General features: G+C 44.9%; 1 protein-coding gene and 1 pseudogene across 1 annotated transcript; both read right to left on the bottom strand.

The window, feature by feature from the left end:
* LOC136665458 (ras-related protein Rab-26-like) overlaps positions 1 to 17034 on the bottom strand; it is a 201273-nt pseudogene that overhangs the window by 50326 nt on the left and 133913 nt on the right.
* On the bottom strand, positions 12137 to 13601 carry LOC136665158 (protein NYNRIN-like). Its single transcript, XM_066642749.1, has one exon. The coding sequence runs from the start codon at positions 13205 to 13207 to the stop codon at positions 12137 to 12139; it is 1071 nt and encodes a 356-aa protein (XP_066498846.1). The 5' UTR covers positions 13208 to 13601.

The raw sequence follows: 17034 nt of genomic DNA, 5'->3' as shown, positions 1-17034 counted from the left end.
GGGCTCTGTATCAGTGTGGGGCTCTTGATCCTCTGGAGTGACCAGGGGCTCTGGATCATATGGAGTGGCCGGGGGCTCTGTACATTCAGTCTTGGTACCTGGGAGCTCCTCATCAAACAGGTTCACCAAGATAGTTAGTTTAAAAATGAAGTCTGAGAGGTCTCCATGGCTGCTGGCTCTAAACTCAGGCAATGTCTGCTTAATAGACCCAACCAGTTCAGTTACTTTTGCCCTTAGAGATGGGGCATATGCCTGCATTAAAGAAGTTGTCAAAGTACCTGAACTCACGAATGGCTTTGAAGGAACTGGCTGGAGACAGGAGCAGGACTGGAAGCTAGAACGGGACTGGAAGCTGGAGCAGGACTCTTTCTGAACTCTGGAACCATCCAATAGAGAGTCCCTGCCCTGATCACCAGCAGTAGTTAGTTTGACAAGTCCTATAGACAATCTGAAATCTCCTGCTACCTCCTTGATTTGGTGTGTCATTCTGTCACATTGCAGGGTCATCAGAGATATAAAGGTGAATGGAGGTGATCGCAGGAGACTTTAATAATAACCAAAAGGAAACTAGACAGAGGGGCTAAACACAAAGACTACTAAACTCACTAAGCAAGACTATTTAACTCACTGAACAAAAAATACAAAGACCTTGAAACATAAACAATGAACACTAAACAATACTAGACACTAAACAAGAACTAAGCAGAACAAAGGGGATAACATTAAACAAGGCTAAACACAGAGAAACTAAACAGAACAAAGGGGCTAACACTAAACAAGAAGGTTAAACAAGACAGCTGTTGTTGTGTTCTCATTTTCTCAGGATTCCCAGGTGCTCGTCTATGACGTGAGGGATTGGCTGTTTTCTGCTACGTTTGGCAGCGAATGGATTCCTTGCTGCCACCAATCCAGCCAATGATAACTCTCCAGGGAGCCCGGAAGGGGCGGGTCTTTTCGTTTAAGAAGATGTGAGAGCCGAGCAAGAGGAGGGGAGCAACAGCTATGGTGGAGCTCTATTGTAGTGATTGACTGAGAGTTTCTTTTTGTATGCGTGGGTGGTTTTACTATGCTGTTTGTCATAAGATAGCATGGTAATTTGGTTGACTCCACTGTATGTAAAGGCTACCATTGTATGTAGTTTAAATGTTATTAGACCTCTCTTCAGTTCTGCGGTGTGGACAGGGTAGTTTGAGGCGCCCAATACACACACACACACGTTTGGTAAAATGTTGTATATATACACTAGATTAGGGGCGGGTTTTTAGTTGTTTTGTTGTGCCTGTTTTTAAGTGCATGCTTGTTGTTGTATTTTTGTGGTTATTGTATCCCCTTGTCTTTGTTATCTCACATCTTACAACAAGTAAAATAATAATCTTGACTACTAACAACTTGTCCTTTCCATCTTTGCACCTGGTTTCATGCTCAAAAATCTAAATGTTACTCCTCCCTTACCCCTAGACATATGGGGAGGAATGTAACACATACATACAATTACAATGAACCACAAACAGGAAACACTAATTTGAATTTTAAAAAGACAACACAAACAAGAAACACCTGGGATAGATAATGAGGGGGCAGGAACATAAAGGAGGCGCAAGAGTGAGTAGCAAAGGGGGAGACAAGGAAGACGGGAACAAAAAGCCCTGTGCTTATAAATGCATGACAAACAAAGGAAACAATGATACACAGACAGCAGGAAAACATTAGACAGGGCTATACTTGACAATCTGATACATCCTCTATGTCAGGACTACATATAAAATTTTTAGAGACGGAAAAGGGACTTGCTCCTTCGGGTCCACGCATTGACACAGTATTGCATTAATTCTGGGAACAGTGCATCTCCTTGGGGCAGCCATGGCCTTGAGGTTAGAGAAGCAAGCTTGAGGCCTGAGAGTCACCGGATCAACTCTGGGGACCGGCAAGTGAAAATTCATTTATGGCTTAAGTGCCCTTGAGCAAGGCAACAAAGCATGTGAAGAATTGCTCACTAGTGTGTGTTTGTGTGTTCACTGCCATGGATGAGTCAAATGTGCGAGGGACGGAGATGATGTTCACACACACACTGAGGAGTTTGTTTTGTTCAGAGATGGATACACTCCTGTTGGAAATTGGTCAATCCCATGGCAAAATGTTTGACTTTTATAAAGTTTAAAAATAAGTTTTAAAGCTTTCAACACAAATCACTAAAATATAAGATTAAAATTCTTAATGTTCAATATAAAATTATAATCACTACTTACTCCAATAATATGATGCAGTTATATTTTGACACGTGGAAACTGTTAGACAGTTTAAGATGGAATAAAACATTTGAATAAGAATTTTTGTCCCATCAGTCTTACTCTGACTTTCACACACAATGTACACAACACAGATACTGTTATAAAATTACAAGCAGGGTTTTTGTGAGCATTACTTCTGTAGTGGCCAGTTAGCTAAATATATGCTCATATTTCCTTTAAACTGAAGTTGAAGTCTTAATCTCAAATATTTCCCAGTTCCCTACTTAGTGTACTAGCTACATAAGTTCTGGAAATTCTTATTCTACAATGAAAGAGTGGCTTGATGTTAAACAGGGAGTTTTTCATAAAATTTTATGTAAGTAAAAATTTTATATCAAATACATAGAGAAATTTAGAAATGTTTACATTATAGTGAAATATTTAGGGAACAGGGGACATTTGAGATGTAGCCACTACCAAACACATTTTAAGAGGAATTATTATTAGATTTAGGTTGGTTTTGTTTATTTACCAAGTATATGATGTGAAAGGTAAATTTACAAAGAGAGCATAGAATATATATCATAAATGTACAGTTCAGTAAAACTTGTGTGGGAGACCCAGCTGTAGTTAAATTTAACTTTAGTTAAATTGAATGGAACAGAATGTGTTTAGTAAGGTTAAGTTCAACTCTTTCTTTCTCAGTTTAAATACGCAAAATGAATTAAACTGGTACAAAAATGTAAATCTTATAATTAATATAATGAATGTTATTAATATAAGTAAGGTAAAACAGAAAAAAAGTGTTGTTTTTGATCTCACACATTGTAGAGTAAGACTACCATCTTTTAGAACTACTTACAAACCTACATTTTCAAAAAGTTAGATACTAAAGCCACTTACCAGGTAAAACCATCACGGCACAGGCTTTAACGTGTGCATATGCAGCATCGCATTGATCTTTTGAGTATTCCCCAGCATTGCATACACTTCACAGTTTTTCTCCTATTCTTAACGGTGTCCTTTTGAGTTCCAAATTTAAGAATATCTTTACTTAATCGAGCCATACTAGTTAGGTGGTCCAGCTCCAGAAGATATCCAGCTACCTTGGAATGATGGAAAATAATGTTTGTATATATACAAACTTCATTTCCCATCATTCCATGGGTTCCAAATGTGTTCTTGCTGTCATATTAGTTTGAGTAAGTGTACTGTGAACTGCTGTTGTGTATCACACTTCACGACACTGTATTGTTTTACGGCATGCACGAAAAGCGGGAACTTGCTGTTGCTGTGTTTTACCTGCTGCCTCGCTATCCTGTTGTGAGTTGTCAAGCCGAATAAAGTTACATTATCAAGTAAACCATTGCCCGTCCATTCTACATGGTGTCAGAAGTGACCCGGACCGAACAGTCGCCATTCTACAGGGAAGAATAAGCGGACTCTGGGCCATGGCAAAGTTTAATCCTCCCACGAACTTTCCTTTCGACAGGCCGACGGAATGGCCGGACTGGAAACAGCGTTTTCAGCGCTACCGGACCGCTACTAAGCTTAACAAAGATGACCGCGAGGTGCAGGTGAGCTGCCTCATTTACACCATGGGAAATGAAGCCGAAAACATATTTAGATCATTCTCGTTCGTGGAGGGCGAAGACCGCAATGATTTTGAAGTAGTATTAGCGAAGTTTGATGACTATTTTTTCCCGCGGAGGAACGTCATACATGAGAGAGCCTGCTTTCACCAGCGACTCCAGCGGCCGGGAGAGAAAGCAGAAAGCTTTATACGAGCTTTATATGAGCTGTCTGAACACTGCGACTTTGGGGATTCCAGAGAGGAGCATATCCGCGACCGGATCGTGGTCGGGATATTGGATAAGGAACTCTCACGCAAACTACAGTTAATGTCGGACCTCACACTGAAGCTCACGATTCAGACTGTGAGGCAATCGGAGGAGGTAGCGGCGCAAGTAAGTTTGCAAGGGGATCCGGCTGCATCCGTGCAGGAATTACGAACCAAACATAAAAACACAAACCGGAGACCTCAACAACAACAAGCCCAGTCACAAATAAATAGAAAATGGGGAGAGAATGAAAAGAAATGCGGCAAATGTGGCAAAACACCACACAAGAGGGACGAAAGGTGCCCAGCTTCAAAAGCTGTATGTCATAACTGTCACAAAATGGGACATTGGGCCAGGGTGTGCCGTAACCGCAGGTCTGTGAATGAAGTCACAGAGCCTGACAAAGGTGAGCAGATGTCATATTTTTTAGGCTCAGTGTGCAAGGCAAAAGAGGACAGTGAAGCATGGACTGTGGTAATTAATGTTGATTCTACACCAGTGGAATTTAAAATTGACACCGGAGCAGATGTAAATGTCATAAACGAAGACACATTCCACAAAATCACCCCTGAAAAACAATTACAACCATCAGACCTCCCTTTAAACAGCCCAGGTGGACAGCTGTTGTGTCTAGGGTGCTTTAATGCAACAGTAAGCTACAAAGGCAAAGACTATCTGTCCAAAATGTATGTAGTCAGTGGACACAGCATTAATAATCTACTCAGTTGCTCCTTGTCAGTAGAAATTAATCTCGTGAGGCGAGTGGATGAGATTACACCACACACAACCAAATGCCAGCAGCCCTATGGGGAACATGGCGCACTGAAAACAGAGCCAGTTAAAATACAGCTAAGAGAGGATGCAGAGCCTTACGCTGTACACACTGCACGTCGGGTGCCCTTTCCTATGTTGCAAAAGGTAAAAGACGAACTGCTGAGAATGGAAAAAAATGGTGTAATTGAAAGAGTGACACAACCTACTGAATGGTGTGCCCCCATGGTTCCAGTCTTAAAAAGACACACAGGCCAGGCAAGAATTTGTGTCGACCTCACAAGGCTAAACAAGTCAGTTAAGAGAGAGCGCTACGTCCTGCCTACCTCTGATGAGATAACCTCTAAATTAAGTGGTGCAAAGGTGTTCTCGTCCCTTGATGCTGCCAGCGGATTTTGGCAGATTCCTCTCCACCCCGACAGCTGCTTACTGACAACTTTTATAACACCTTTCGGCAGGTACTGTTTTAAAAGGTTGCCATTTGGCATAACAAGTGCACCAGAAATCTTCCAGTGAAAGATGCTGGAGACCCTGGAGGGCTTGGAGGGCGTAGAAGTGTTCATGGATGACATCTTAGTCTACGGGGCCACCATGGAGGAACACGATGCTCGACTGAGCAAAGTGCTATACCGCATTGAGTCTGCAGGCCTCAAGCTCAACAAAGAAAAGTGCTCCTTGAGGCAGAGTCAACTACGGTTCTTGGGTCATCTGATTGACCTCTCCGGGGTGAGGCCAGACCCAGACAAAGTTGAGGCCATTCACCAGCTGCCCTCACCACAAAATGTCCAAGAGCTAAAAAGACTGCTAGGCATGGTCAATTATCTTGGCAAATACATCCCGGACCTTGCCACCATTGGTCAGCCCTTGTACGAACTGCTCAAAATGAAAAATGCATGGATCTGGGGTCAACCCCAACAGTTAGCTTTCGAGAATATTAAAAGAAGGCTAACAACAGCACCAGTCCTCACCTTTTATGATATATAAAAGCCAACCACTGTGTCTGCTGATGCCAGCAGCTACGGTCTAGGAGCTGTGTTACTTCAACTCCACGGAGAAGAGTGGAAACCAGTTGCCTACAGCTCCAGACGTCTCACAGAGGCCGAGACAAGATAGGCCCAGATAGAGAAAGAGTGCCTAGCGAGTGTATGTGCTTGTGAGAAGTTTGACAAATACCTATGTGGGTTAGATCAGTTCAGACTGGAGACCGATCACAGACCGCTAGTACCACTCGTTAACAGCCGGAGCTTAGACAATGTTCCCCTGAGGTGCCAGCGTCTCCTAATGCGGCTCATGAGATACAAACCAGAAGCTGTCTATGTGCCAGGTAAAACCCTCGTAGTAGCTGACGCCTTGTCTCGTGGCCCACAGTCTTACACCAAAGAAAAGGCTGATACACACAGTGAGGTGGAGTGCTACGTAGATACCGTAATGCTAGGCATTCCAGCCTCTCAGAGTCGAATGGATAGCATTAAAGCAGTCACCGCAACAGATCGTGAACTACAAACTGTTATAAAGTATATAAGAAATGGATGGCCAGAATACAGAGATAAAGTCTCACTGGATGCCAGAGCATATGCAAAAGTGAAAAATGAACTGTCAGAGACAAATGGCCTAGTAATACGTGGATGCAGGATTGTCATTCCAAAGTCACTAAGAGCAGAGATCTTCGAGAAAATACATGATGGACACCAAGGACTTACAAAGTGTAGAGACCGGGCAAACTCATTGGTTTGGTGGCCAGGGCTCTCCACAGAGCTCAAAGAGACGGTAATGCAATGCCAAACCTGTCAGGAGCTAAGCAAAAGGAGCCACTCATCTCAACACCTCTGCCAGGTCGCCCTTGGAAACGTATTGCACTTGACCTCTGTGAATACAACAAGAATAACTATCTCATAGTATCGGACTACTACTCCCGTTTTCTGGAGATACTGCACGTGCCTTCCACGACAAGCACTCAGGTTATTCACAGACTGAAAGCAATCTTTGCTAGATTCGGGATCCCTGATGAGATGGTGAGTGACAATGGACCTCAGATTTCCAGTGCTGAATTCAAAGAACTAGCACAACAAATGGACATTAAACACTTAACCTCAAGTCCTCACCACCCCCAAGGAAATGGTCACGCAGAGAGAGCAGTGCAGACTGCTAAGAGAATCCTTAAACAGGAGGACCCCCTCCTAGCTCTCATGTGTTATCGGTCAACACCCTGCGCCACAACAGGAGTCAGCCCGGCTGAGCTCCTCATGGGGAGAAAGATTAGAACAACTCTCCCTACTCTAGAGAAAAATCTTCAACCTAAATGGCCCAACAGAAAGACTGTCATGCAAAGGGATGCTGCTGAAAAGACCAAACAGGCCTTTTACTACAATCGCCGCCATGGGGCCAGACCACTTTCTCCACTGCGACCAGGTGACGCGGTTGTCGCAAAGTTGGATCAGGAAAAGACTTGGGTGACGCCTGCAGTTGTTTCCAAGGAATGTGTTACCCCGAGGTCTTACCTTGTCCACACACCGCAAGAAACATCGTTCCGGAGGAATCGCCGCCACCTTCGCCGAGAGCATTCCCCACAGCTTGCCACGACCTCAATCTCCCCATCAGCTGAGTGTACAGCAGTCGAACCATCCATGTCTGCACATTTCCCCACCCTTGAGGCTACCCCCTCTGACACTGGTCAGGTTGTAACACACACACATACAGACTCACCGAGGCAAGTTTGTACCAGATCTGGACGTGTGTGCAAACCGGTCATAAGACTAGACCTTTAGTCTCTGTCATTCACTGTATGGCCTTTGGACAGTGGGGAAGGGAGCAAGGATGTGAAAGAGGAATCAAATAACTTTTTTTTTTTGTGAATAATAGTGAAGCATTGATGCATGTTCTGTGATGCATTTTGAGTTTTGTGTCAACAAAAGGAAAAGAGAAAAGAGAATATGTGCTTTAAGTTGAAAGTGATATTGTGTTTGTTGCAAGAGAACTTTATTTTGCTGATTACAGCGATATATATATATATATATATATATATATATATATCTGTTTCATATGGTAGCAAAACATGTTACATAGTCCACGTTTAAACAATAACCTGGTGGAAATGAGTTTTTGTTAATTAATGGGAATTTGCTACTGATAGGTTGCATAAAAAAAAAAAGGGGAGATGTCATATATTAGTTTGAGTAAGTGTACTGTGAACTGCTGTTGTGTACCACACTTCACGACACTGTATTGTTTTACGGCATGCACGAAAAGCGGGAACTTGCTGTTGCTGTGTTTTACCTGCTGCCTCGCTATCCTGTTGTGAGTTGTCAAGCCGAATAAAGTTACATTATCAAGTAAACCATTGCCCGTCCATTCTACACTTGCGATACTGTTAATTGTGTGCCTGTATATACAATACAGTGGTTTCCGATGTTTTGCTGCTTGTTGAACTGCAAATACAAAAATTGCAAGTGCCGCACAATCGTTTTTTTCTATAAATGCAAGGCTGGCTAATGCTAATATGAAATGTCTTCTAAAACAATTCAGAAAAGGAATCCAAGATGACATACTACATTACTGTACAGACCTAATTCAGTAGCAAGCTGCAAAACTACAGAGCCAAAACATGAAAAAAAATTTTAAAATGTTTTTCTTTTATATCTGATTTTTAAAAACAGAACACGTGCAATTTTCTTTTGTTAAAGGGTAATAAATAAATAAATAAAATAAACTCACATTAAATGATACATAGCAACTATATTTCATTTCATGTTTGAAATGTCAGAATTAAACATTGATAAGATCAAAACTTACTAACTACAGTGATATATTCAACTGTTAGTGAACATTATTTAAGTACAACCAGTGTTCTTAGTACTGTTTATGCACATTTTGACAGAGTGTGACCTAATTTATCATAACATTCAGTCAAATTCAATTAGTGCCCACATAGTTTAAAGCTAAATCCTAGCTAGGTCCAATTATTTTTATTTCTCAAAAATTATGGACATAATTTTATAAGTTCTGGACAAATTCATGGATGAATCTCTGGTTCCAGTCCAAAGTGTAGGAAAAAGAATGCTCTGTCACAACCACAGACAATTACCAAAGAAGGTCAGTAACTAGATAGATCAGATGGTGGATCATTCTGAGAACTGCAGTGACACTATTTGGTGGTTGTTTTAGTGTGTTATGTACACAGAAGTTTTTAATCACTGCTGAAGTTTTTAATCACTGTTTCCACTCACTGTCCACTGTATTAGACACAACTACCTAGTTGGTTCATCTGTTGCTGCAGAGTTTGTGTGAGGTATTCTCAAATCCAGTGGTTTTTTGTTGGTGGAATATTCTCAGATACCTAAGTCAATAAACATTGATCTTCAGACATTCATTGTCTGTAACATCTTATCCAGTTCAGGGTCGTGGTGGGTCTGGAGCCTACCCAGAATCATTGGGCACAATGCAGGAAAACATCCCGGAGGGGGCGCCAGTCCTTCACAGAGCAACACACACTCACACATTCACTCACACCTATGGACACTTTTGAGTCACCACTCCACCTCCCAACATGTGTTTTTGGACTGTGGGAGGAAACCAGAGCACCAGAGGAAACCAACATGGACAAGGGGAAAACACACCAAACTCCACCAAAACCACCCTGTCATCCGTTCAGACATTCTTTTGTAAATTATATAGTTTATATATATATATATATATATATATATATATTTATATATATATTAGTGTTTTCTAAGTGTTTTTAGTGTGCTGTACACTTTTAGTCTCATGTATTTTTATGAAATCCTTCTGCAATCCAGCCCACAATGATAGGACTGTGAAAGAATCTAATCATAGTTGTCTAACCTGTAACTTTGTCAGTGCCATTTTGAGCCTCAGTTGTCATTTCACAAAATGCTGTGCAGCCAAATTCTACAGCAGCTTTCATTAGTTGTCAGTTATAATCATCATATTAAAATAAATAAATACTTGAAATATAACAGTATGTGTGTAATTAATGGGTTTAATATACAAGTTTCACTTTTTGAATGGAATTACTGAAATAAACCATCTTTTTCATAATATTCTAATTTTAATGACCAGTACAAGCCTTCAGAACTGTAATTGTCTATTGTGGTGGAAGTTTTACCCTGAAAACATCAGACAGGCAGTTCTTGTGTCAAGTAACAAAAAAGATTTTATTAAGAGTAAGGGAGAGCGTGCGTTGTTGGATGAAACCAGCGGACACACTCACACTGAGAGAAGGTTACACACAGTTTTGTCTTTTCCTGACGATGACGTAAGGACAGTGAAACAGAGCTTGCTCAATGTTCTGTAGCCTTGTTCTCCTGTCTTATCAGCTTCAGCAACCTTGTAAGCTTGGTTCTGTAGCCTTGGTTGTGAGTACGCGATGTTCGTGTTGCAAGGTGCAACTGTCAGTTTAATCTGATGAATGTGAGCACATGCTGGTCACTTCTTCACGTCAAACGCCAAGGTACATTTTGCTCAGTATCAATCATAAATGAGTTTGTCATTACAATCCCCCCTATGATACTATCAAAATTTACCTTAAAACAGACCCACTAGACATGGCTATGATAATATGGTGTAAGCGTCCTAAGTCAGCTTGTCGCTGAATTTTACTAGGCAATCGCGTGCGCTGCATTGTATATGAGTAAGTGTATTTCTACAAATTCACTATGCACATGTGAACATAAGCGAGTGTTTTATTAAACAGAAACAGGTGGTCCATCTAACAGGTCTCCCAACTCCAAGGCATCCTCGTCCGGGAGGGGCAGTGTTGCGATGTAAGTCAGCTGATTCTGCTGGAGAGAGAAAGAGTGGAGGAGGAGAGAGGAACAATGGGAAAGCATACATGGGATTAACAGTATGATGAAGAAAAACCCTATCAGCATGGGCAGGACCACGGTCAGCAGCCAGTGGCCCCATGGCCCCCACAGGGCAGTCAACTGTTCGAGCCACCCAGTTGGTTCGGCGCCCCGAGTGGCGTCTTCTACGTATCTCTGTAGTGCAGTTAGGTTACTTAGGGCTTCCGCAATCTTGCCATGGCCTTGTCCTTCATCCGGGATGTATGTGCAGCAAGTAGTACCGATTATTTTGCACACGCCCCCTTGGGCTGCAGTGAGTAAGTCTAACGTCAGGCGATGCTGGAGAACCATATCACGCAGAGCGGCCAGTTCTGTCTTTGTCCCTTCTCCCATTGTCGCAGTAGCATTGATAAGTCGAAGAAGGGCGTATCGATTTATTTCTACATGATCTCGCACCTCGCCTAGGCCTACCCACGGAAAAACTTGTTGCCAAACCTTCGCTCCCCCTCCCCAGATACGATGGTCCCATGGGACTTTCGTGTCAGCTGTAATCCAGGTCTTACTTCCCCACTTATGTGTGTTTGTGTCAGGTAGGTCTCTCTTGGTCCTACTGTGTAACATGCTTGTCGGGTGGTCATGCTTTTCCTTAATGAAGAAAGTGTGATCACTGAGATACACTATGGTGCATAACCCTCCCCAACCTGGTGGGATATGTGTGTAGGCTTTATATCCACATATAAAATACCAATCTGCCAATACTCTACTACCCTTCCAACCTGGGACTATGGCTGAACACTGCGCGGTTTGGTTAGTACCTGGGATTGACTGCTTATATGTCTGGTTACGGGAGCATTTGGCGCGTCGCATGGTGCGACTGCCAGAGCAGTTAGGATTGCTCAGGCATGACAAACATGCTGAGGCGCGTAGATAGGGGCAGAAAGTATAGGTGTTATTACACAGGGATGCCGGGACGCTTCCAAGGCTGGTAGAGCCATTATTAACGAAGCATATGGGGAATGTCTTTAACTGTACACCAGATAGGGTTACTGTCTGCGGTTGGGATATGGTACGACGTGATTGTGGCCAGGCCAGTAGATCATGCAACATGGAACAATTTTGGTTGGCCAGTGGTGTGCCAGACCAGGATATGTTCAAAGGTTTGGAGAAATTTGCTTTGGCATACGTGGTTAGTCGCCCTGGGTGGGTTGCTAGTCCTAGCAAACCGTTTGTCAAGGGTGCGGTCAGATTGTACGGGTAGAGATGTGATCCGCTTACGCTAGTTGGCATATGGGAACATGCATAGCATCCCGATACATTGCGAGTGTGTGCAGTGTATTGTACTAGTTGCCACCACTGGTTCGCTTGGTACTCGTGCGAGGTTGCATCTCCAGAGGCGGCCACAGAAACGAGGAGGCAGGAGAGGATTATTCCAAGCACGCCCGCTCTTGACGGAACCGAGCACAGAAAGGGCCTGCCCATAGCGGCAGTTAACTCACTAATCCGTGCAGGTCCGGTCGGTTGTGCTGGCGTCTTCCTCTACTGCCGGAGCTCGCTTACAGTGAGTGTGGTGCACCCAGGTGCCTCTTCCTTCTGTTTTAACTGCAGTGTGTGTAGTCAGGAGCACTTGGTACGGTCCTCTCCACCTGGCGTCTTTCCAGTGTTGTCTTCTTAGATCCTTAATCAGCACCCAATCGCCTGGTTTGAAGTCGTGCAGGAACTGGTCAGCTGGGTTCGGCAGGACAGCTTTTACCTGTGGATAGATATCAGACAAGATTGTGTAGAGTTTTGAGCAGTAAGCTACCAAAGTGTCGGACAGTAGGACTTGGTCCTGTAGGGGTGGTCCCACCCCAATATTGGGAGGTCTTCCAAACACTATCTCAAAAGCGCTGAGGCCTGTTTTTGGTTGAGGTCTGGTTCTCATCTGCCACAACACTAATGGTAAGCATTTGACCCAGGATAACCCTGTATCCTGGTGCATTTTGGCTAATCCATTCTTTAATGTGCCATTCATTCGTTCCACCGCCCCTGCACTGGCAGGGTGGTAGCTGCAATGTTTTCTCATGTCTATACCTAGGTGCTTGGTCAAATCAATCAGACCTCGTTGTACGAATGGGGTGCCGTTATCGCTCGAGATGCGGGTTGGAAGACCCCACCTGGGGATTATTTCTCTCAACAACATTTTCGTAACAGCTTGTGCGTCCTGTTTACCTGTGGGAAAAGCTTCCGTCCACTTGCTGAACATACATACGCAAACCAACATGTATTTCTTTCCCTCTGCCTGAGTCAGTTCTACAAAATCAATTTGCCAGTGCTGGAATGGTTCTGTTGCGGGCGGGTGGCCCGCTGTGGAAGTTTGCGCATGTGCTGCTTTCGCAGAGTGTTGTGCGCATATCAGACACTGAGAACAAAATTTTTGGGTTAAGTTCGTGAGGCCTGGAGCGTACCACTGTTTTCTCAAAGTGTCCACTATCCCCCCTTTGGACATGTGGCTACGCCCATGTACAATCTTAATCAGGCCTCTCGCGTATGCTTTGGGTAGGCAGGGTTTGTTTGTTGGCGCATGCATCCAACCTTGTGGGGTCAGTGAACACTTGTCTTGTTTCCACCTCCTTATTTCAGCTGCCGTGGCTGAAGACTGGATATCTGCAAGAGATACGGTAAGGTTAGTCACAGGAATAGCGGAGGCTTGGATGTGGGGTTTGAGTGCTGCTGCTTTCGCAGCAAGGTCTGCCTTTGCATTACCCTTGGTGATGTAATCAGTTCCCTTTTGGTGAGCCGCACACTTAACTATAGCTAATTCTTTGGGTAGTAGGATAGACTCCAGGAGTTCGGCCACTAACTGGTGATGTTTAATGTGTGTACCATTGCTAGTCAGGAATTTACGGTGTTTCCAGATTGCAGCAAAATCTGAGGCCACGCCCCAAGCATATCTGGAATCCGTGAAAAACGTCGCTGACTTACCTTCTGCGAGTTTACATGCCTTGATTAGGGCTACCAGTTCGGCGGCTTGGGCCGAATATGTGGATAGCAAGGGTTTCGCAAGGGGCCCTCAGCCTGAGCATAAGATGGTATAAACGCTCTACAGTAAGATGTAGTTCCTAAAAATGAAAGCATTTGTTTTTTGGTTTGCGGTTTAGGTATGGCTGCAATCGCTGCCGCTCGTTCTGCTGACAGTGTATGGGTGGTACCTGTCAGGATGTGGCCCAGAAAAGTCACTTCTTGTTTACAATATTGCAGTTTTTTAAGAGACGCTTTGTGCCCCTCCTTAGCCAAGTGCAGCAGGAGGTCATGAGATGCTACAACACAAAGTTCTCTCGTGGGGGCAGCTATAAGCAGGTCATCCATGTACTGTAGGAGGGAAACGCCCTCTGGAAGAACTAAACCATCTAAGCTTTGTTTCAACGCTCCGTTGTAAATGGTAGGGGATTCACAATATCCCTGACATAGCCTGGTGAAGGTGTAGGGTTTACCCTCAAATTGGAAAGCAAACCAGAATTGGCTATCAGGATGCACTGGAACGCTAAAAAAAGCGTTTGCTAAGTCCACAACTGTGTACCACTGTGTGTCAGGCGGGATGGATGATAAGATGGTGTGTGGGTTGGGTACCTCTGGGGCTCTAGGGTGAACTGCAGCATTTACAGCCTGCAAATCTTGAACAAAACGCCAGTTATCTCCCCCTGGTTTCTTAACTGGGAAGATAGGTGTTCTGACTGGGGAAGATGGGCATGGGATAATTACTCCTGCCTCTTTTAGTGCCTCGAGTACTGGCCTAATACCTTCCAGTGCCTCCTTCCGTAAGGGGTACTGGTTCTGTTTGGGTCTGTATGTGCTCTTTGGGGTTATCACAACGGGTTCACAATTCCTAATAAGGCCCACATCATTTTTACCTTTTGCCCAGAGGGTATCTGGGATATCTGCTAGGTCTGTTGGCAAAACTACCTCTGTTACCATGGACAGTGTATCATTTGCTGCCAATGTGACCACTCTGTGCGCATGGAACAGGTAAGGTGTGACTATTTTATATATATTTGTGCAACGGCTGTGCATGATGGGCAGTGGTCCCTCCACAGGACGCCAGTCTATAACCTTCAACACTACTGTGTTTAACCATGTACCCACGTTCTTCCATTCCTCATGCGGAGCCTTTCCCAGCGACACATGAGGAATGGAGTCGTACACTTCAAACAGCTCAATTTGGTCCCTGTTTAGGGTGACTGTTGCGCCTGCAAGGGTATCGCCTACGTACACTGTGTTAGTCCTAATAACTTCGTTCTGCACTTCCCTAAAGAACTTTAGTTCGAATTCTTTATCTGGCCCTTCACTTATTGTGGCTGTGACATGCAGCTGATCAGGCTGCATCCACTGCATTGCTGTCCCCATATTTAAGTCTTTAGCTTCGTTTAATAGCATCGCTCCTAGATTTCCATGCCCGCTCTTCAACTCCCATTCATATACATACAGAGGCTCTCCCAATCCGTACCTCACGCCCTGAAAATCAGGGTGTTCTTCTGCAAAGCACACCAACAATCCCGTCGGGGTACTTTCCAGCTTACACTTTAGTTTACACATGAGATCTCTGGCTAGTAAGTTTACTGGGCAACACATGGAAATCAGGAAACTGTGCTGAAAATTTCTATCTCCCAATCTACATTGGAGCGGGCCAGAGACTGGCTCTTTGGTCATTCTCCCTCCAGCTCCAATGGTCGTTATTGATTTGTTTGTGAGTGGCACATTTATTTCATTCCCTTTAATAACTGAGTGAGCTGCCCCACTATCTACTAAAAATTTCAATGGCTTGTTTTTTACAATGAGGGTTACCATAGGCAAATCTAAAGCGTTCTTAGTCAATTGCGTTTGATAAAGTAAATAAGGTGATTGTACTTCCCTGTCTGATGCGTCGGTGTGTTCCCTGGTGTTCCCGTTCCCCTCCTCCGCCCGTCATTCCTCCTCGCCATCCGCTGGTGTCCAGCTGGTTGGGTATTTTGGATTCTTTGGTGGTTGTGGGCAATCGCGCGCTAAATGTCCTGGCTTATCGCAGTTGTAGCATCGATTGTGTCGCTCCATGTCAGGTCCTCCAGGCGCGTCGCGTTCTTTCTTTTTCTGATCTCTTCCTCTGCCTCTCCCACGTCCTCTGCGTGTGGTCTGGGCTTGGAACTGCTGCACCATGGTTAACATGGCTTGTTCTTGGACGTCCGCCTTTTTCTTGTTCCTCTTGTTTTCTTGCTCGCGGAGTAGTGTTTCGTGGTGTCTGGCATGCTCCTCGATGATCGTCAGGGGCTGCTTTGAGTAACCCACGCAAGTGGTCTTTACGCCTGCGAGAATCTGAGGCTTCAGACCCAGCAGGAGGCTTTGGACCAGGTAAGACTCCCATGTGGAGCGGTCCGTGGTTCCGATCGCCAATGTCACTGGTTTATCTAATCCACAGCTTTCAGTGTGGACCATGGTGAGCCGAGCACGAGGCGATGCGGGAGGAATTGACCATTGCAGGAAAAGCTTGTTTGAGTCTCCCTTGTAAATCCGTTATGACCCTTCTATAGTCATTATTGTCCGCATGGTCCAGGCTCGGGTTGACCATTTTTGGGTCCCCGTTTGCCCACTCTCGGTCGATCTTTGAGAACTGTGATCCGAGAACAAGGAGGTACAGGCGGCGTAATTCCGTTTGGGTTGGTTTAAACGAATTCACAAAGGGTATCAGTTCATCCGCTGCGCGCGACCCTCCCACCTTCAGGGGGTTGGGCAGACTTTGCGCGATATCTTTTATGTCCGTTTCTGTCCAGTAGCGGACCACCAGTGTGGGTCCACTTGCTCCAGCCACTTCAACCATTGGGCAATGTAGCACTGGTTCCGCTGTCTTTCTTCCTATTGGTGAAAAATCTCCATCTGTGCGGACGCGTGATCCAGACCTAGTATGGGGCGGAGAGTACATTCCTGTATCCGTGCTTGAATCCGCGGACGCATAGGGAGGCGGCTGCTTCGTCTGGTTGTCAGCAGTGGTGCGCTCCATCAGTGCTCTGGCTTCCGAATACAGCCCCTCTGGTCGGTCAGGTGCTTGGACAGGGGGTGTCGGGGCTGGTGCTGGCGCTGTTGTCGATGCTGGGGCTGGCGCTGGCACTGGTGTCGGTGCTGGCGCTGGTGTCGGTGCTGGGGCTGGTGTCGGTGCTGGGGCTGGTGTCGGTGCTGGTGTTGGTGCTGGTGTTGGTGCTGGGGCTGGCGCTGGCGCTGGGTTCTGGTCGGGAAGTCGCGGTGGGGCAGAGTCGAGGTCAGGGTCCACCTTCCTGGATACACACTGAGGCAATTGATTAGTAGGGACATCATTACGTACATTTCGAGTGCGGTCTTTCTCCCGCTTCTCTGCTTCCTCTTCCCAAAAAGTTAGTGTGGTTAGCATTCCCT

Source organism: Hoplias malabaricus, chromosome 13 (assembly GCF_029633855.1).
Source record: "Hoplias malabaricus isolate fHopMal1 chromosome 13, fHopMal1.hap1, whole genome shotgun sequence".
Lineage (NCBI taxonomy): Eukaryota > Metazoa > Chordata > Actinopteri > Characiformes > Erythrinidae > Hoplias > Hoplias malabaricus.
Note: the sequence above shows the minus strand (reverse complement) of the source record. Positions and strands in the feature narration are given on the sequence as shown.

What these genes read in the sequence shown, in the direction of transcription:
- LOC136665158 (XM_066642749.1), bottom strand. Translation starts at nt 13,207, where the DNA reads ATGCATGCGCCAACAAACAAACCCTGCCTACCCAAAGCATACGCGAGA.